The sequence below is a fragment of the Salvelinus sp. IW2-2015 genome, linkage group LG4q.1:29 (assembly GCF_002910315.2).
Source record: "Salvelinus sp. IW2-2015 linkage group LG4q.1:29, ASM291031v2, whole genome shotgun sequence".
NCBI classification, from domain to species: Eukaryota; Metazoa; Chordata; class Actinopteri; order Salmoniformes; family Salmonidae; genus Salvelinus; species Salvelinus sp. IW2-2015.
In genome coordinates this window covers 48,460,449-48,481,981 of record NC_036842.1, presented here as the reverse complement: position 1 = coordinate 48,481,981, position 21,533 = coordinate 48,460,449, and the positions used below count along the sequence as shown (strand labels likewise).

Sequence of the window (21,533 nt, the reverse complement as noted above, 5' to 3'; positions counted from 1 at the left end):
AGTGTTGTCACAATCTTATGTATGTTGTACCTTATTTTTAGTATTACATTGTTATTGATTACTGCATTGTTGGGGTTAGAGCTTGCAAGAAAAGCAGTTCACTGTGCATGCGCATGTGACAACTTTACTTTATTAAGTGGCACTTAGTTTCTTGTAAGAGATTGCAAGTAGAACAATGAACATCCAAACGGACCACTTGATGGGGCAAGTATTACATTTATATAGCTTAACATGTGAAAACATTTACATATGAAATGCCAGTGATTGTGAAACTGGCACTTGCTTTAATGCATAAACCAATGGTTTGTTGCCACACTGGATAGGTGCAGTGACATGTTTTACAGGGTCGGCCATAGTAGTACAGCATCCCTGGGGGAAACTAGGGTTTAGTGCCTTGCTCAAGGGCAAAGCATTTCAGTCAGCAACCTTTCGCTTACTGGCCCGACATGCTAACCGCCACCCTATTAGTGAGGCATCAAATCGTTGTATGTGGATAGCTGATAGACACATCTGGACATTGATCTGGTAGGTGACCGATAGTCAGGTCATTTTGAGTGAGCTAAGGCAGTTAATGGTGGACTCAACTCTGCTTACAAACCAAATTGCAGATTTGAGTTTTGTTTATAAGCAGGAACCACCCTGCTTTATCTTGAACACCTTCAATTGGCCTATATTGGTGACTTTAGTCAAGCACCCAGAGTAAAGTAAACATCTATTGTATGGTAATATACAAGCAAATGGGCCTCCACTGGTTGCCGACTGACACTGGACATTAATCCAAATTACTATCAAGGCCATTTAAAATCCACAGATCCTAGTGTCAGGACTTCTGCACGGGCTGCCACTATATAGAGGGAATTGCTGGAGCTTTGAAGGTACGGGCTGGACCTGGAGCCAGACTGGGTCTCTCTGGGAGGCTGGGTTTTGTGCAGGCTGTGAAGCTGACACGGATGTCTCGGGGGTACAAGCCCTGTAGGACCCCATCCATGACGATGTCCGGCAGATCTGTTGGAAAATATTAATTCAAAGTTCAATACCCATGGTTGCGTTCCAGGCCGACTAGATTAGTTGCACGCCATATGTGGATAGCTGATACCACCTATCCTGGCAGGCAACTCCAATGTACACTGAGGCCAAAAGTATGTACACTGCTCAAAAAAAAAAGGGAACACTTAAACAACACAATGTAACTCCAAGTCAATCACACTTCTGTGAAATCAAACTGTCCACGTAGGAAGCAACACTGATTGACAATAAATTTCACATGCTGTTGTGCAAATGGAATAGACAAAAGGTGGAAATTATAGGCAATTAGCAAGACACCCCCAATAAAGGAGTGGTTCTGCAGGTGGTGACCACAGACCACTTCTCAGTTCCTATGCTTCCTGGCTGATGTTTTAGTCACTTTTGAATGCTGGCGGTGCTTTCACTCTAGTGGTAGCATGAGACGGAGTCTACAACCCACACAAGTGGTTCAGGTAGTGCAGCTCATTCAGGATGGCACATCAATGCGAGCTGTGGCAAGAAGGTTTGCTGTGTCTGTCAGCGTAGTGTCCAGAGCATGGAGGCGCTACCAGGAGACAGGTCAGTACATCAGGAGACGTGGAGGAGGCCGTAGGAGGGCAACAACCCAGCAACAGGACCGCTACCTCCGCCTTTGTGCAAGGAGGAGCACTGCCAGAGCCCTGCAAAATGACCTACGGCCTCCTCCACGTCTCCTGATGTACTGGCCTGTCTCCTGGTAGCMCCTCCATGCTCTGGACACTACGCTGACAGACACAGCAAACCTTCTTGCCACAGCTCGCATTGATGTGCCATCCTGGATGAGCTGCACTACCTGAGCCACTTGTGTGGGTTGTAGACTCCGTCTCATGCTACCACTAGAGTGAAAGCACCGCCAGCATTCAAAAGTGACCAAAACATCAGCCAGGAAGCATAGGAACTGAGAAGTGGTCTGTGGTCACCACCTGCAGAACCACTCCTTTATTGGGGGTGTCTTGCTAATTGCCTATAATTTCCACCTTTTGTCTATTCCATTTGCACAACAGCATGTGAAATTTATTGTCAATCAGTGTTGCTTCCTAAGTGGACAGTTTGATTTCACAGAAGTGTGATTGACTTGGAGTTACATTGTGTTGTTTAAGTGTTCCCTTAATTTTTTTGAGCAGTGTATATGGACACCCCCTCAAATGAGTGGATTCGGCTATTTCAGCCACACCCGTTGCCGACAGGTGTATAAAAATCGAGCACACAGCCATGCAATCTCCATAGACAAACAGTAGTAGAATCAACCGTACTGAGGGGCTCAGTGACCTTAAATGTGGCACCGTCATAAGTCCAACAAGTTAGTTTGTCAAATAATTTGCCCTGCTAGAGCTTCCCCGGTCAACTGTGCTGTTATTGGTTCGGGCTAGGCTCCTTAGTTACAGTGAAGGTAAAGCTTAACGCTACAGCACATGACATTCTAGACGATTCTGTGCATCCAACGTTGTGGCAGCAGTTTGGGGATGGCTCTTTCCTGTTTCAGCATGACAATGCCCCCGTGCACAAAGCGAGGTCCAAACAGAACTGGTTTGTTGACATTGGTGTGATAGAACTTGACTGGCCTGTACAGAGCCCTGACCTCAACCGCATTAAACACCTTTGGGGTGAATTGGAATGCCTGCTGCGAGCCAGGCCTAATCGCTCAACATCAGTGACCAACCTCCCTAATGCTCGTGGCTGAATGGAAGTCCCCGCAGCAATGTTCCAACATCAAGTGGATGCCTTCCCAGAAGAGTGGAGGCTGTTATGGCAGCAAAGGGGGAGACCAACTCCATATTAATACCCATGATTTTGGAATGGGATGTTCGACGAGCAGCAGGTGTCCACATACTTTTGTCCACATACTGTCTTTGATCTGGAACACGACCAATAACTAAAACGTAAACAAAAATACTAAAGCACAGGGCATTTGCGGAGAAAGCTTTCAGCAAGCTCTTTAAAAGGGAGACCATCCTGAGGAAACATTAACATTGAGCTTGCTGGATGTTACTGGCAATGATGATAGAGTGTGGTGATCTCAAAATGAGGAGATAGGCTCTAAGCCAAGGGTGGGCAGTTCTAAATATACAGTATAGGTCCATTATCATTTCTACTTACTCTCTACCTAGTTTTAGACACTCAAGTGTAAGCCCCCCCCCCCCCATTTAATCGTCTGGGTGGTCTAAGGATCTCCAACAACCATACGACAATGCGGAGGCCTGCCGTACCTGAGGGGGACTCCAGGAGATAGGGGTCACGACAGAATCCCACCACACGTTGATGCTGCAGCTGACAGCTGAGGGACAAGAGACCACTGGGTGAGTCGAAGAGCTGAACGAGTAAAATGTATGTTGCTACAATATAGATGTGTGCATTGCAATATGGAGTGTAACCTTTGCAGATTTCAACATTCTAAATTTAGATTTTACTTTTCTTATGCATAAATTTAATTGGCATCTTTTTGTATGGCATTTACACTTGCCCTCTGCTCTGCATGCCCAAACCCTCATAAGCCAGACGTTCTCACTTTGCCCCCCCAGCCAATCCACCAGGACAACCAATCCACCAGGACAACTGACTCAACAAATCAAGGGCTTGCTGATGAGTTGGCAAGATGAATCAGTTGTGCTAGTGTTAGAATAGATCATAGTGGAACTTCAGAGGGTCCCGAGCCCGAGCATAAACCCGAGGACCGGTTCGGAAACCAAAGTACAGGGGGACATGTACTCTATGGCACACAGGAGGAATACACATGGCTGTTCACAAGATAAAAGGGAAGCTCACCCATATCCCTGAGGGTCACTATCATCAAATGATCTGAAATGAGGAAACCACCGTTTTTATTACAGCCTATTATTTGCCCATGTTAAACAATATACACAGAGTATACCAAACATTAGGAACACCTTCCTAATATTGAGTTGCGCCCCCAGCCTCAATTTGTCGGGTCATTGACTCTACAAGGTGTCTAAAGCGTTCCACAGGGATGCTGGCCCATGTTGGCTCCAATGCGTCACACAGTTGTGTCAAGTTGGCTGGATGTCCTTTCGGTGGTGGACCATTATTGATACACACAGGAAACTGTTGAGCGTGAAAAACCTGTCAAGAAACTTGAGCGTGAAAAACCTGGCAGTGTTGAAGTTCTTGACACAAACCGGTGCGCCTGGCACCTACTACCGTACCCCGTTCAAAGACACTTGTATCTTTTGTCTTGCCCATTCACCCTCTGAATGGCACACACACAATCCATGTCTCAATTGTCTCAAAAAAATCCTTCTTTAACCTGTCTCCTCCCCTTCATCTACACTGATTGAAGTGGATTTAACACATGACATCCATAAGGGATCATAGCTTTGAACTGGCCAGTCTCATGTAAAGAGCAGGTGTTCTTAATGTTTTGTACAATTTGTGTATATTGGCTACATATAACATGACCGAATTCAATAGAGGGTCTCTACATTTTCAATAGCAAAACACTGCAGCGTATAAGGTAGTGTGTACAGTGCCTTTAGAAAGTATTCACACCCCTTGAAGTTTTCCACATTGTTGTGTTATAAAGTGGGATTAAAATAGATTTAATTGTCATTTTTTGTCAACTACATACACAAAATACTCTGTCAAAGTGAAAGACAAACTAATTTAAAAAAATATTATTTTGGAAAATAAAATACTAATATATCTTGATTAGATAAGTATTCAACCCTATGAGGCGATACAAGTTAGAATCACCTTTGGCAGCGATTACATCTGTGAATCTTTTTGGGTAAGTCTCGAAAAGCTTTGCACACCTGGATTGTACAATATTTGCCCATTATTATTTTCAAAATTCTTCAAGCTCGGTCAAGTTGGTTGTTGATCCTTGCTAGACAGCCATGTTCAAGTCTTGCCATACCATTTTTGCTTAAATCTATCTAGGCCACTCAGGAACATTCAATGTCGTCTTAGTAAGCAACTCCAGTGTATATTTGGCCTTGTGTTAAGTAATTGTCCTGCTGAAAGGTGAATTTGTCTCCCAGTGTCTGATGGGAAGCAGACAAACAAGTTTCTCTAGGATTTTGCCTATGCTTAGCTTAATTACATTTCTTTTTATCCTAAAAAACTCCCTTGTCCTTGATGTTGATAAGCATACCCATAATATGATGCAGACACCACCATGCTTGAAAATATTAAGAGTGGTACTCAGTCATGTGTTGGATTTCCCCCTAGACAAAAAGTGAATTTCTTTGCCACATTTTTTGCAGTATTACATTAGTGCCATATTGCAAAAAGGATGCATGTTTTGGATAAAATAAAATAAATTCTGTACAGGCTTCTTACTTTTCACTCTTTCAATTAGGTTAGTATTAGTCATTAAACTCTAACTGTTTTAAAGTCACCATTGGCCACATGGGGAAATCTCTGAGCGGTTTCCTTCCTCAGAGTTCGGAAGGACGCCTGTATCTTTGATACACCATCCTAAGTGTAATTAATAACTTCACCATGCTCAAACGGATATTCAATAGGTGTCCTTCTTTGCGAACCATTGGAAAACCTCCCTGGTCCTTGTGGTTGAATCTGTGTTTGAAATTCACTGCTCGACTGAGGGACCTTACAGATAATTGTATGTGTGGGGTACAGAGATGGCGTAGTCATTTAAAAACCATGTTAAACACTATTATTGCACACAGAGTCCATGCAACTTGTGACTTATTGAGGCTTGCCATAACAAAAGGGTTGAATACTTATTTTTAGTTCTTTTGTAAACATTTGTAAAAACATAATTCCATTTTGACATGGGGTATAGTGTGTAGATCAGTGACACAAAAAAAGTCAAGGGGTATAAATATTTTGAAGGCACTGTATACCTCAGATATCATACAAGCTTGACTGACATCGGATTCTCCATTCCTAACCACACATGTCATATTCAGTATACTTTTTTTCTGTCTGATATGTCTGATATTGAAGTGAACCTGATGTGAGTAGCTGGTTGAGGTGAGGGGACAGAGGCAGGCAGGCAGGTACATACTCAAGGCTGCTTATTTTGTTCCCAGAGTGGAAATGTTTCACATGCAGGAAGTCCAGCAGCACCTGAGGGACTTCTTCATACTGGTAAATTAGATCCTACAAAGAGAGGCCAGTAGAAAATACAAAGAAAATGGTTTTGATCACACACAGTCTAAAATTAGATTAGTAACTGTTATTGAAAATTTCAACTATCCCAGACTGCAATCCAGTGGGGCTAGTGTAAGCATCAGGTAATGCCCATACGGAACATAGTCCCTCAGTCATACCTAAATATTGTATGTCAATTCATACCTGAATATAGTTTCAAATTCCTAATATGGCACGTACAATATATTAATTCATTACATTTCATACGTAAATATTACACCTGAATGTGGTAACTGAACATGGTATGTAATTAATATATGTAGTCCTCCTAACTGAATAAAGTAAATACGGTAACACTTTACTTGACACCCAGCGTTATAACATGTCATTACAGCTGAAATAACTTGTCATAACACTGTCATGACATCTATTTAGACCTGTTGTGACATATATTGCGTTATTTTATGGCTGGTTATGACACCTACATAAGAGTGTCAAAACCCACAAAACCTACCACACAAGGCAAAACATTCCATTACACCACAGGCTATTTGTTAACAATATATTTATGTTCTATAAAATGTTCTGAAATTGACCATCTTAAAACATCATTGTAATTGAGCACAAATTTCAGGAGCAGGACAAGACACCGTCTTTTTGACTGATGACTGACAAGGGCATATACGTGATAGGCCTATCTGGCTTAAATGATTTTGACGGTCCTAATGCTTCTCGACGGGGTCATAAAGTGTATTTTCTTAGTCCAAGTGAAGTGACACAGGATGGTCATAATGCTTCACGACAGTGTCAAAGTGTATTTTCTGCAAGTTATTTAAAATATGATGAAAAAAAAACATGACCGTAAAACAGAATTCATTACAACAAAGGACTTAAGAAACAAAGTTTCAAAACGAAAGGAAACTTCTTGGCTGGGAAAAAACACATTGGAATAAATGTGGGTTTTGACAATCTTATGTAGGTGTCATATTGCATTATTTTATGGCTGGTTATATGTCACAACATGTTTAAATATATTGGCCATGACAGTGTTATGACCATATTATGACACGTTATGTCAGCTGTTATGACGTTGGGTGTCAAGTAAAGTGTTACATGTATCTACGCTATTCTACCTGAATGTAGTCCTCCAGCTGCTGCCTCCTCTGCTCAAGAGGCTTGGTTCTCAGATGGGTGCTCCTCTTGCTGGGGAAGTCTGGGGGATGCAGAATCTTCTTCAGCTATGGAGGCAGGAGGAAACTGTAAATTACATTACGGGGATGGGCCTGTAATGGCTTAATGTCCATCACGCTTCAACAACTTATCCGTTGCATTGCGACCATCATTTGCATGTTTCAAGCAGGGAAATGTAAGCATATTTGTAGAGCAGTTAGCCATTGGTTTGTATGGCAACAAAGTAGAGTATACTGTGTAAAAATTTTTTTTTTTTTTAATCATTCAGATACTGTATAATTCTGGTGTCAAGTAAGGGGAGGCAGAGAGTCAGCAATTGCTTTACCTTTCTGTGCAGGGTCTGGAATTCACTGTGTCTTCTGAGCACAAAGTGTTTCCTTCCATTGAACAATATCTCAACTCTAAAGAGCTAGAAAAGAAAAGAGCAGAGCGGAGCTTTGGGCTATTACACTGGTTTTCTGGAAAGGAATATCAATAGAATTATGTTTGCTCGTCATCGGACAGAAACATTTATGTACAAAAGGTAAGTCTTTCCATTCACATGAGAGTTTGCCTTTCTAAAAGGTAGTTCTACACCAACTAGATGGGACTTGACTGTGCTGCAATCATGCCTGAGTTTAGTGTCCAGTGTAATGCAGTCAGATATCCAGCAGGGGAAGGAAGAGGCCTGTTGGAGATAAAAACGAATCCTATCAAACTTTGCAGCTTTTGCTTGAGGAATTGGACAACAAGTGTGCGTCCCAATATCTCCTTTCTCCTGCAGTATGGACTCGTTCCCACAAATGGTTGGTGCGGACATAGGCTTGTGGGAGTTCCCACCATATTTCTTATAGTAGTAATTTCCTTTCAAAATCAGTGAAGGGGTCAAATGCAGTCTTGGGAAGCAGGAGAGACAATTGGGACATTACCCAGGAGCACTTGCCTAGACCTGACCAGTCAACAGACAGGGCAAACAACTAGATGTACAAAAATCGCTTTGCCTTTTCGTGGATGCTAAAATTCTAATTTAAGTTTCTGGCAAAACACGCAGTGTAGTGTATAGAATCATTGTATCATCTAAACCGCTGTGAAATATATTTTCAAATACCAAAAATATAGTATTTTCAGCATTTTGAAGCTGGTGTACAAAATTGAAAGTACACTGCTCAAAAAAATAAAGGGAACACTAAAATAACACATCCTAGATCTGAATGAATGAAATATTCTTATTAAATACTTTTTTCTTTACATAGTTGAATGTGCTGACAACAAAATCACACAAAAATTATCAATGGAAATCAAATTTATCAACCCGTGGAGGTCTGGATTTGGAGTCACACTCAAAATTAAAGTGGAAAACCACACTACAGGCTGATCCAACTTTGATGTAATGTCCTTAAAACAAGTAAAAATGAGGCTCAGTAGTGTGTGTGGCCTCCACGTGCCTGTATGACCTCCCTACAACGCCTGGGCATGCTCCTGATGAGGTGGCGGATGGTCTCCTGAGGGATCTCCTCTCAGACCTTGACTAAAGCATCCGCCAACTCCTGGACAGTCTGTGGTGCAACGTGGCGTTGGTGGATGGAGCGAGACATGATGTCCCAGATGTGCTCAATTGGATTCAGGTCTGGGGAACGGGCAGGCCAGTCATAGCATCAATGCCTTCCTCTTGCAGGAACTGCTGACACACTCCAGCCACATGAGGTCTAGCATTGTCTTGCATTAGGAGGAACCCAGGGCCAACCACACCAGCATATGGTCTCACAAGGGGTCTGAGGATCTCATCTCGGTACCCAATGGCAGTCAGGCTACCTCTGGCGAGCACAGAGGGCTGTGCGGCCCCCCAAAGAAATGCCACCCCACACCATGACTGACCCACCGCCAAACCGGTCATGCTGGAGGATGTTGCAGGCAGCAGAACGTTCTCCACGGAGTCTCCAGACTCTGTCATGTCTGTCACGTGCTCAGTGTGAACCTGCTTTAATCTGTGAAGAGCACAGGGCGCCAGTGGCGAATTTGCCAATCTTGGTGTTCTCTGGCAAATGCCAAACGTCCTGCACGGTGTTGGGCTGTAAGCACAACCCCCACCTGTGGACGTCGGGCCCTCATACCACCCTCATGGAGTCTGTTTCTGACCGTTTGAGCAGACACATGCACATTTGTGGCCTGCTGGAGGTCATTTTGCAGGGCTCTGGCAGTGCTCCTCCTGATCCTCCTTGCACAAAGGCGGAGGTAGCGGTCCTGCTGCTGGGTTGTTGCCCTCCTACGGCCTCCTCCACGTCTCCTGATGTACTGGCCTGTCTCCTGGTAGCTCCTCCATGCTCTGGACACTACGCTGACAGACACAGCAAACCTTCTTGCCACAGCTCGCATTGATGTGCCATCCTGGATGAGCTGCACTACCTGAGCCACTTGTGTGGGTTGTAGACTCCGTCTCATGCTACCACTAGAGTGAAAGCACCGCCAGCATTCAAAAGTGACCAAAACATCAGCCAGGAAGCATAGGAACTGAGAAGTGGTCTGTGGTCACCACCTGCAGAACCACTCCTTTATTGGGGGTGTCTTGCTAATTGCCTATAATTTCCACCTGTTGTCTATTCCATTTGCACAACAGCATGTGAAATTTATTGTCAATCAGTGTTGCTTCCTAAGTGGACAGTTTGATTTCACAGAAGTGTGATTGACTTGGAGTTACATTGTGTTGTTTAAGTGTTCCCTTTATTTTTTTGAGCAGTGTATAAAGAGGCATAAACGAAACTTAAGAACAGATTGCATAGACAACTCGCACATAGAACATATCTACCGCTTCTTAGACTCGTTTTTAATGAGAATCACAGATCTCTCTCTCAAATTTCTATGTGCATTTGGTCGGGTCGACAAAAAAGTTACATATTACAGCTTTACGTGGTCAAAAACAACTCAGTTATACATGCATTACTGCTCACAAGAAAAGCAAAACAGATCCCCTAGAATGACCATAACCCTAGGTAAAAGGACGACCTGTGGAAATGTTCTTTCTTAAAGACATTCTATACCTTCCTGAATGGGAGGACACGTCCGCTACAGCGCACCTGCACATCCTTAGCAATCAGTAATTTGATAATTTGACAGATAACTGGCAGAATGCAGCCAAAGGACAGGAGTTGCAGGACCAGTATTGTTTTTATAGCCCAAGTGCACTGTCCACATTTTTTATGCTTGGAAAATAGTACTGATAGTACACTAATTATTGTAGGCTGCTTTCTTGTACATTACAACAAATCAAACAAGGGCAGCTTCCTTTTCCAGTGAAGATCCAGTGTGTACCATGGTAGTTAATAAGCAGGCTTATTTGGATAAATGGCAACGCTGCCGGCTGTATAGCCGTGGCAGCTAGCTGATATTCATCTGGACAAATACACATGAGAATACACCCGTCACCCAGAACTGAGGTTAATGACAAGTAGAAAAGTGTCCATCCTTTGGTCTTCCCCACTTTCTAAAATTAAGAAAACAGGGATATCTTTTCCAAATTGGTCTGAAACCAAGTTAACAATAATACATAAATAGCCACTGACAAAGAGAGAGGGATAGAGTTTCAAAAAATATGAATAGAAGGGACTCTGTCTAAACATGACAAGGTGTGGTGAACAATGAATGACAAAAATTCTAGCCTACATTTCCAGCAAGCTATTATCTAAATATTCCTTTGAAGTTGTTGACTTAAAGTTGGAGCTTCAGGACATGCTGTTTAGAATCCAGTATTCAGGGCCATGTTCATACGGGCATGCAGCAGAAAACAATCCAGGTAGACCCTCCCCATTTGAGTCTGTTTCCTTATATTTAGTGCCAAATGAACATGACCCAGGACAGAGAGTCATCCTGACATGGGGATTAGCCGAGTCATGCAGTTGATCCACACTTTTTTTTTGCCAGGCCCTCACGTTAAATATAGCTGACTGGCTACATTCAGGCTATAATTAAAAGGCCCATGCCCCCCTTTCCACCTAAACTCATCTCTCATGGGTTGATCCAGAGTGATTGCTACAAGGACGATTTTGCCACCCTATAACTAATTTAAAGCTATATTTTAATCTATGAACTAGTCTACAACCATACAACACAATAAATAAATAAAAACTGTACATTAAAGAGTTTACCTTTTTGGTATTTGTTCTTGACCTAAAAATACATCGGGTCCTTAATTATTCGCAACTGGCTGAGCACTCTCTCTGTTACTTCGAAAGAGTGGTGACCCTAAATCAGCAGTGACTCGAGCGGTCAGCCTAGTACAGTACTTAACTCCTCTCTCAGCAAACAGTCATGTTGACTCTCTGTAGCTGTGTAGCCTGGTCCCAGATGTGTCTGTGCTGACTTGCCAAGTACCAACTCTGGCAAGACAGCACAGACCGATCTGGTACCAGGCTAGCTGTTCAAAGAAGGCACAGGGCCTCCATATTCCTGGATTGCCAAGGCGACTCGCGACCCAGTGGACCGATGGGGCTGGAGCCATGTCATCACATACCAATGATGGTCCAAAACAGATGACCCTCAATCCATGGATGAATGAGCTCTCAGAGCAGGAGGGCTGTGGCCATTATCCAGGCAGCCACTGGATCTAACATGGATCCTCATGAGCAGAATAATCATCAATCCTTGACTAATTATCATATTGGTAAAATCATTATAAGTTATTTTTATAGAGTTACCCTACTCTGCAATCAGTGCCCACTGCCCAGAGTATACATTTGAGATGTTTCAAGATGACTGTTTACATAATACAAGATTATTACCCTGACGATACAGACTTTTGACCATCACCTGAACTGTGATTAATGGTTATTTAGTGACAAAGATATGTGACTGACTGTTCATGAGCTTTAAAAGTAACCAATTCCTCTCAATGACACACAAATTTCCCTTTCCTGAAGTTGCTGTTCTTCCCGCTATGGAGGAACTCACTGGTTTAGTCAGTTCCACAAAGTCAAGTATCACAATGAACAACAAGTACCTGCTTCTGCTCAATGTTCAGCCTGCTTCACTAATCTGCAGAAGTCAGTCTCAACCTCAGCGCCTATTTCATATGAAATAACTCCCCTGGCCTACGCATGCACACCTTGTGCTTCTTCATTCGTTTACCAAATTACTGTTCAGGACAAGAAGCACATGATTTAATTGATTGAGTTACATCTGCCCAAAAAGGTACTTCTTGTCAAAGAAAAGAGTCTTTGTCTGCTCACTCGAGACTGGTAAACAAGTTTAAAAAAAACAGCTCATCCACTTTTGATGCTTTAACTCGTTAATTTCAGGTAACAAAATGTCACTATATGTTCCCCATGCAATTATATGTCTACAGATGAGCTGATGGTACATTCACTCAGTCCGTGGGGATATATGAGAGTACAGAGATTGTCATCAGTTTATGGGAAAGACCATTTTTCCATATCGGGTCTCTTTGTTCTTGAAGCCATACAGCCGGTTTACAGACAGAACTGGGGCCATCCTCTCTTTCTCGCCATCCCGTCAATGGTCACCCTTCCGTCACAGAGCTTTCATTGTTGCGGGTGTGCAGATAGGACTAGATATTTCCACCTGCAAACCCCTGGCACAGAGGGGCCCGATGCCCCCTCCTTACATAACACAGCAGAAGGCTCAGAGTGGAACACACAGCACCCCAAATGAGACAGTTAACAGACAAGCAAGACCCATTTCACACTACTTAGCCGAGCTCATCCAAGGTTTGCTGAACTGGCCTGGATACGCATGCACCATACTAGCTTGAACCCTGTTTGAAAGGGCAAACTGTATGTGCATAGAAAATATACAAGCCAGCACAGAATAGTTTGGGTCGGCATGTTGGCGTGAAAGGGATATGATTGGACCACTTCTTGAACCCCACTCTATTTCAAGAAATGGATAATTGACTATGCCCCTCTGCTTGTTTAAAAGAAGACTGGCACCAGCTATATTATCAGACTAGCTAAGGGTCAGCTCAGCTCACTTTTAGCTTCCCAAGCAATATTAGTCTCATGCTGGAAAGGAGTAGACAATGTGAAAAGAACATATCCAAGCCTGCACAGAAAGTGCTGTTCAGGGTGGCACAATAGTGTGAACACACACACACACACACCAAAAGCTCATGAGTGACTCGAAGCAGAATTATGTGTCAGTCAAAAATGACTTCAGTCTTACGTTTGTTGATCATGGAGGCAGGCAATTTAGTCATCCTGTTAAGACTACAGCTGCTGTGGGATGTGTAACGTGAACCCATTTTTCAACTGGGTCATGGGTTTGATTCCAGCCGTGGCCACCAATAAGGAAAAGTATACAATTACTGCTTTGGATAAAAGTATCTGCTAAATGGCATACAATGAGTGTACAAAACATTAAGAACACCGCCCTAATATTGAGTAGCACCCCCTCTTTTGCCCTCAGAACAGCCTCAATTCGTTGTGGAATGGACTCTACAAGGTGCAGAAAGCTTTCCACAGGGATGTTGGCCCATGTTGACTCCAATGCTTCCCACAGTTGTGTCAAGTTGGCTGGATGTCACTTGGGTGGTGGACCATTCTTGATACACACGGAAAAATGTTGAGCATTGCAGTTCTTGACACAAACTGGTGTGCCTGGAACCTACTACCATACCCCGTTCAAAGGCACTTCAATACTTTGTCTTGCCCATTCACCCTCTGATTGGCACACACACAATCCATGTCTGAAGGCTTAAACATCCTTCTTTAACCCGTCTCCTCCCCTTCAGCTACACTGATTGAAGTGGATTTAACAAGTGACATCTAACTTGGATTTAACAAGTGCATAGCTTTCACCTCATCCATCTATTTCATGGAAAGAGCAGGTGTTCAAATTGTTTTGTATTCTTTGTGTAATTTGGCAACATATAACGTGACTGCATTTACTGGCTCAAAGTTCAGAGACTTGGGCAAAGGGTTTCCTTTTGCTTGTTTTTTACAGTGAAATTAGATATTTTCACATCAGATATTTGTCAGAAAAAAAGACCAGAATTGGGCTGCCCTGTGTAGATGCAACCCAACAAGCAGACAGCTCTCAAGCCAACAAGTAGAGAGCTCTCAAGCCAACAAGCAGACAGCTCTCAAGCCAACAAGCAGACAGCTCTCAAGCAGACAGCTCTCAAGCCAACAAGCAGACAGCTCTCAAGCCAACAAGCAGACAGCTCTCAAGCCAACAAGCAGACAGCTCTCAAGCCAACAGCTCTCAAGCCAACAGCTCTCAAGCCAACAGCTCTCAACGAAAACCGGTGGTAAATGACTTCAGACATTGTTTGGGGGTTTTCACTGTCAAAAACAAAATACTTCTTGCCCAAGTCCAGGAACTTTGAGACAGTATATTCAGTCATGTTATATGTATCCTATATATGCCATTCAGCAGATTATTTTATCCAAAGCAATCAGAATTGGGCTGCCTGTGTAAATGTAGACAAAAAGTGCACTCAAGTCCCCAGTGCTAGGTAGGTGCAAAAAGTGCTGTCAACTAAAGGTCGACCGATTAATCGGAATGGCCGATTAATTAGGGCCGATTTCAAGTTTTCATGACAACCGGAAATCGGTATTTTTGGACACCTTTATTTAACTAGGCAAGTCAGTTAAGAACACATTCTTATTTTCAATGATGGCCTAGGAACGGTGGGTTAACTGCCTTGTTCATGGGCAGAACGACAGTTGTTTACCTTGTCAGCTCGGGGATTCAATCTTGCAACCTTACGGTTAATTAGTCCAACGCTCTAACCACCTGCCTTACATTACACTCCACGAGGAGCCTGCCTGTTATGCGAATGCAGTAAGAAGCCAAGGTAAGTTGCTAGCTAGCATTAAACTTATCTTATAAAAAACAATCAATCATAATCACTAGTTAAATACACATGGTTAATGATATTACTAGTTTACCTAGCGTGTCCTGCGTTGCATATAATCGATGCGGTGTGCATTCGCGAAAAAGGACTGTCGTTGCTCCAACGTGTACCTAACCATAAACATCAATGCCTTTCTTAAAATCAATACACAAGTATATATTTTTTAAATCTGCATATTTAGTTAATATTGCCTGCTAACATGAATTTCTTTTAACTAGGGAAAATGTGTCACTTCTCTTGCAACAGAGTCAGGGTATATGCAGCAGTTTGGGCCGCCTGGCTCGTTGCGAACTGTGTGAAGACTATTTCTTCCTAACAAAGACAGCCAACTTCGCCAAACGTGGGATGACTTAACTAAAGTGCATTTGCAAAAAAAAGCACAATCGTAGCACGACTGTACCTAACCATAAACATCAATGCCTTTATTAAAATCAATACACAGAAGTATATATTTTTAAACCTGCATATTTAGCTAAAAGAAATCCAGGTTAGCAGGCAATATTAACCAGGTGAAATTGTGTCACTTCTCTTGCGTTCATTGCACGCAGAGTCAGGGTATATGCAACAGTTTGGGCCGCCTGGCTCGTTGCGAACTAATTTGCCAGAATTTTACGTAATTATGACAGAACATTGAAGGTTGTGCAATGTAACAGGAATATTTAGACTTATGGATGCCACCCGTTAGATAAAATACGGAACGGTTCCGTATTTCACTGAAAGAATAAATGTTTTGTTTTCGAGATGATAGTTTCCGGATTCGACCATATTAATGACCTAAGGCTCGTATGTCTGTGTGTTATTATGTTATAATTAAGTCTATGATTTGATAGAGCAGTCTGACTGAGCGATGGTAGGCACCAGCAGGCTCGTAAGCATTCATTCAAACAGTACTTTCGTGCGTTCTGCCAGCAGCTCTTCGCAATGCTTCAAGCATTGCGCTGTTTATGACTTCAAGCCTGTCAACTCCTGAGATTAGGCTGGTGTAACCGATGTGAAATGGCTAGCTAGTTAGCGGGGTGCGCGCTAATAGCGTTTCAAACGTCACTCGCTCTGAGACTTGGAGTAGTTGTTCCCCTGGCTCTGCATGGGTAACGCTGCTTCGAGGGTAGCTGATGTCGATGTGTTCCTGGTTCGAGCCCAGGTTTGAGCGAGGAGGGGGACGGAAGCTATACTGTTACACTGGCAATACTAAAGTGCCTATAAGAACATCCAATAGTCAAAGGTATATGAAATACAAATCGTATAGAGAGAAATAGTCCTATAATAACTACAACCTAAAACTTCTTACCTGGGAATATTGAAGACTCATGTTAAAAGGAACCATCAGCTTTCATAAGTTCTCATGTTCTGAGCAAGGAACTTAAACGTTAGCTTTCTTACATGGCACATATTGCACTTTTACTTTCTTCTCCAACACTTTGTTTTTGCATTATTTAAACCAAATTGATCATGTTTCATTATTTATTTGAGGCTAAATTGATTTTATTGATGTATTATATTAAGTTAAAATAAGTGTTCATTCAGTATTGTTGTAATTGTCATTATTACAAATAAATAAATAAATAAATAAATAAATAGGTCGATTAATCGGTATCGGCTTTTTTGGTCCTCCAATAATCGGTATCGTTATTGAAAAATCATAAATCGGTCGACCTCTACTGTCAACACCAACTTTTCTTCTGGCAATTGTCATTCCAGCAGCTAGGTGTAGTCAGTGGTGTAAAGTAACTAAGTACAAATACTTTGAAGTGCCATTTAAGTATCTGTACTTGACTATTTATATTTTTACTCCACTACATGCCTAAAGAAAAATGTAGTTTTTACTCCCATACATTTTTCCTGACACCCAAAATTACCCTTTACATTTCGAATGCTCAGCAGGACAGAAACATTGTCAAATTCACGCACTTATCAATAGAACATGTGGTCATCACTACTTCCTCTGTCATGCTGAGCAAACCCCGCCCGCATTTTTTGCACGAGCGTTATAAAAATACATTTACACATACATGTTATTCAATCGTTTCATCCAAACTGCTTGTGGATGTCAGTATAGCCAGGCTCTAAAATAGAACTTTGTTCTATTTTAGACGTTTGACGCGCTGCAATTCCCGCCTCTCCCATCTACTCATTGGTTTTTAGGAGCATACTAACCCACCCGGGTGATTGAAAGATGAACAAGGTCCACACTCCAGTCGTTGGTGGCGGTTATGCACCTTAAAAGTTGGTTGCCAACCGCCATATAAAATCCACAGAAGAACAAACGAGGAGAGATTAATCAAGGAAAACTGAAAACGAACTAGGTTTCCCTTTTTATCTGTGGATTAATTGTCGGAGTACAGAACCCACGATTTTGTGTGACTCAAAATGGGTTAAAATTCTACAAAGTTCCAGCAAAAAAAGGACCATATGCATTTTAGGTAAAATAACAACCCAATATTTTTCTCCCAAGTCAAATTAGCAAGCTAGCTAAATGTCCATGAATGTTTTGTGTGTGTTTGACTAGAGGTCGACCAATCAACGCCGATACCGATTATTGGAGGACCAAAAAATTGACGATACCGATTAATTAATAAATATATAATAATGACAATTACAACAATACTGAATGAACACTTATTTTAACTTAATATAATACATCAATAAAATCAATTTAGCCTCAAATAAATAATGAAAGCAGTTCAATTTGGTTTAAATAATGCAAAAACACTGTTGGAGAAGTGCAATATGTGCCATGTAAAAAAGCTAGCGTTTAAGTTCCTTGCTCAGAATATGAGAACATATGAAAGCTGGTGGTTCACTATTCCCAGTTCTTCAATATTCACAGTTAAGAAGTTTTAGGTTGTAGTTAATATAGGAATTATGACACGTCTACTATTTCTCTCTATACCATTTGTATTTCATATATCTTTGGCTATTGGATGTTCTTACAGGCACTGTAGTATTGCCAGCCTAATCTCGAGAATTGATAGGCTTGAAGTCATAAACAGCACTGTGATTCAAGCATTGCTAAGAGCTGCTGGCAAACGCAGTAAAGTGCTGTTTGAATGAATGCTTACGAGCCTGCTGCTGCCTACCACCGCTCAGTCAGACTGCTCTATCAAATCATTGACTTAATTATAAAAAAACACAGAAATATGAGCCTTTGGTCATTAATATGGTCAAATCCGGAAACTATCATTTAGAAAACAAAACGTTTATTCTTTCAGTGAAATACGGAACCTTTCTGTATTTCATCGAACGGGTGGCAACCCTAAGTCTAAATACTGCTGTTACATTGCACAACCTTCAATGTTATGTCATAATTATGTAAAATTCTGGCAAATTAGTTCACAACGAGCCAGGCGGCCGAAACTGTTGCATATACCCTGACTCTGCTTGCACTGAATGCAAGAGAAGTGACAATTTCCCTAGTTAATATTGCCTGCTAACCTGGATTTCTTTTAAACTGAACATGCAGGTAAAAAAATATATACTTCTGTGTATTGATTTTAAGAAAGGCTTTGATGTTTATGGTTAGGTACATTTGTGCAACGATTTAGCTTTTTTCGCGAATGTGCTTCCGTTAAATCATCACCCGTTTGGCGAAGTTGAAGTAGGCTGTGATTCGATGATAAATTAACAGGCACCGTATTGATTATATGCAACGCAGGACAAGCTAGTTAACCTAGTAATATCATCAACCATGTGTAGTTAACTAGTGATTATGTGAAGATTTAATTTATAAAAAACAATCAGTTTAACGCTAGCTAAGAACTTACCTTGGCTCATTGTAGCCACAAGGTCCTTTTGACGCTGCACTCGCGTAACAGGTGGTCAGCCTGCCATGCAGTTTCCTTGTGGATTGCAATGTAATCGGCCATAATCGTTGTCCAAAAAGGCCGATTACCGATTGTTATGAAAACTTGAAATCGGACCCAATTACAAATGGGCCATGCCGATTAATCGGTCGACCTCTAGGTTTGACATGAATTAATATAGTTGGTTTTGGTATTTTAACCTGCGTGTCATGAACGTGTCTGGAGGGCATAGACAAAATCAACATGCGCACAATGACTTACGCGCAGAGCCAGTTTTGTCAGCATATGATTTGGCGGAGTCACTAAACAAATAATTTGTCAATTGTGTTGGCGTGTGCCCCTGGCAGTGGCGATTTTAGCATGTAAATCTTGGTGTGGCAAACTAAAAAATGTTTTTTAGATGCATGCCAGCAAAGACACTACATAACACTAAACAATACATGAATTGCACTATAACAGCGACAAGCGGTGCCCAAAGTGTTAGGGCCTTTGTGACACGTATTAATGCCAAAATAACATGCAAAACAGGCAAGCCCCCCCAAAAAATGGCATCTATAAATGTGGGGTTCAGAGCCCCACCTGCCCTGAATGATGGGTCCCTGACTGGCCCCTGGCAATCCGTAATTAAAAAACTAAATCATGCTGTCTTGCTTACTTAACAAGGAATGTGAAATGATTCATAGCATTTATTGTTGATACTTAAGTATATTTAAAACGAAATACATTTTGAATTCTACTCAAGTAGTATTTTACTGGGTGACTTTCACTTGAGTCGTTTCTATTAAGGCATCTTTACTTTTATTCAAGTATGACCATTGGGTACTATTTCCACCACTGGGTGTAGCCTGTGTTTATGGCAACTGTCCTCGAAAAAAGATTGGGTGCTTGGCTTCCTTTTGTTTGGCATGCAAACTGCAATACTTTGTGTTTATGTGTCTCTTTTTCAAATGAGGCTCAGGGCTTTCAAATTATATTTTAAGGGAAAGTGGGAGAAAGCTGCCACAGACAACTGAAGCTTTTCACAATTGTGTAATACAAGACACAAGGGCAACAATGGTTCACAAAATGATAGAAATTATATAATATACGCTATATAAATCTATGGAATAGGTGCCCTTCTAGCTTGCCTGGTGCAAAGGAATGGCGCGGCAGCCAGCACGAATGGCAAACCTGGACCAGTGGAATATCGCCTATCCAAGCAGTAAAAAATATTTTTTAAATCTTATTTGTCCAACAAAATGTGCATGACAAGTTGTGGGAAAACATAAGAGAATGCCTTAAAATAAGTATTGAACTTTACTGTACCACACATATCCAGGTATTTTTTAAAGTCTACAACAGTTTACCTTTCTCAATTTCCCCGACTCGTCTACCTCTCGCTCCAGCGACGGAATCGATACCTCAATCATAGGGGAATCTTCAGCCATTCATCGGACTTTTCTGAGCGCAAACTGTCCAATTACCTTCCTACTGAGTGGTGCTGCGGCTTTTCTGTCTTCAATCTTTAACAATGTCCCCTTCTAAACAGTCGGGAAAATTCAGGTAAGAGAACATAAAGCGATAATGGCCAACGTGACAATATCAACTCGGTTACCGTAAATTCAGGACAACGTTTGAGACTCTCTCCAATGCTCCTCCCACAAACTATTTGGAGAATCTGTGCACCCCATCTAAAATGCCCTACGTTAAAAGAAAAAAACGATATCCTTGTGTTGATTCAAATGTTTCGTGTTACACAGGGCATTAATTCAATAGCCATAATGACCAAACAACATTATTTTACATGGTGTGCGGGAATAACTGGTTTGACAGATTACATATAGCTTCGTCTCTTGCTGAGGTAGGGCTATTCTGCCTTTGTAGAAAGACAATAATGAAAGCTTCGGACTATGAGGTTCTATTTGGAATAAATAAATAAATAAATGAGTTGGTCACATAATTGATGTTTAGATGGTTCTTCATCTGTCTGTGAAGTTAGATTTCAAAAATACATTTTTTTAACTATAAAGTTCTATCTGCATAAACCCATTTGAACATGGCACTATATGACTATAAGGTTATATCTGCAATCCAATCACCAGCCAAAACAATTACAGATGGACCAAACAGAACACGTCTTTGCCAATAGAGTACTACAGTATGAGTCATAATACCCATAAAACCTAGCGGTCAAACAAGGAAATGGTTCCAATAGTTTTCCTACCATTCATTTTTCCCCATAGGGGATTTTTAGAAACACTTCAAATAAGGGTTGTGTTTTGTGTAGGCTTACCCTGGAATTACGTTTTGATAACCATGTAAATCACTCTAGGACAAAGTGACTTTTAATAATATATTCACCAATATTTACCCCCCCCCCGAAATTAAATGCTAATTTGGCTATCATAAAGAACTAATAATGCCATGATGATGATCTGGATGAGACTGCCGAATCGAGGCAAAGGCAAGAATCTCTGGATTAACTATCTAATGTTAGCTAAATGTAGTAATGAACAAAATGGCTACATTTCTTTAAGTGGACAATTCTGTGAACTGTCTTGTGCAAGTTAGCATAGGTGTCAGAAAGCGATGACGCTCAG

The 21,533-nt window shown here is 41.6% G+C and overlaps 1 protein-coding gene across 2 annotated transcripts; it reads right to left on the bottom strand.

The window, feature by feature from the left end:
• Positions 1 to 112: 112 nt before the first annotated feature.
• On the bottom strand, positions 113 to 20,607 carry snx22 (sorting nexin 22). Of its 2 annotated transcripts, none has more exons than XM_023984858.2 (7): positions 20,301 to 20,607; positions 7,634 to 7,717; positions 7,251 to 7,355; positions 5,976 to 6,126; positions 3,808 to 3,840; positions 3,252 to 3,319; positions 113 to 1,005 (listed from the first exon to the last, which is right to left on the bottom strand). In XM_023984858.2, the coding sequence occupies exons 1-7, from the start codon at positions 20,379 to 20,381 to the stop codon at positions 799 to 801; spliced, it is 729 nt and encodes a 242-aa protein (XP_023840626.1). In that variant the 5' UTR covers positions 20,382 to 20,607; the 3' UTR covers positions 113 to 798. The 2 variants fall into 2 exon arrangements, with proteins under 2 accessions (XP_023840626.1, XP_023840627.1); XM_023984859.2 differs by having other exon boundaries at positions 6,032 to 6,126; positions 20,301 to 20,602.
• Between the last annotated feature and the right edge of the window lie 926 nt (positions 20,608 to 21,533).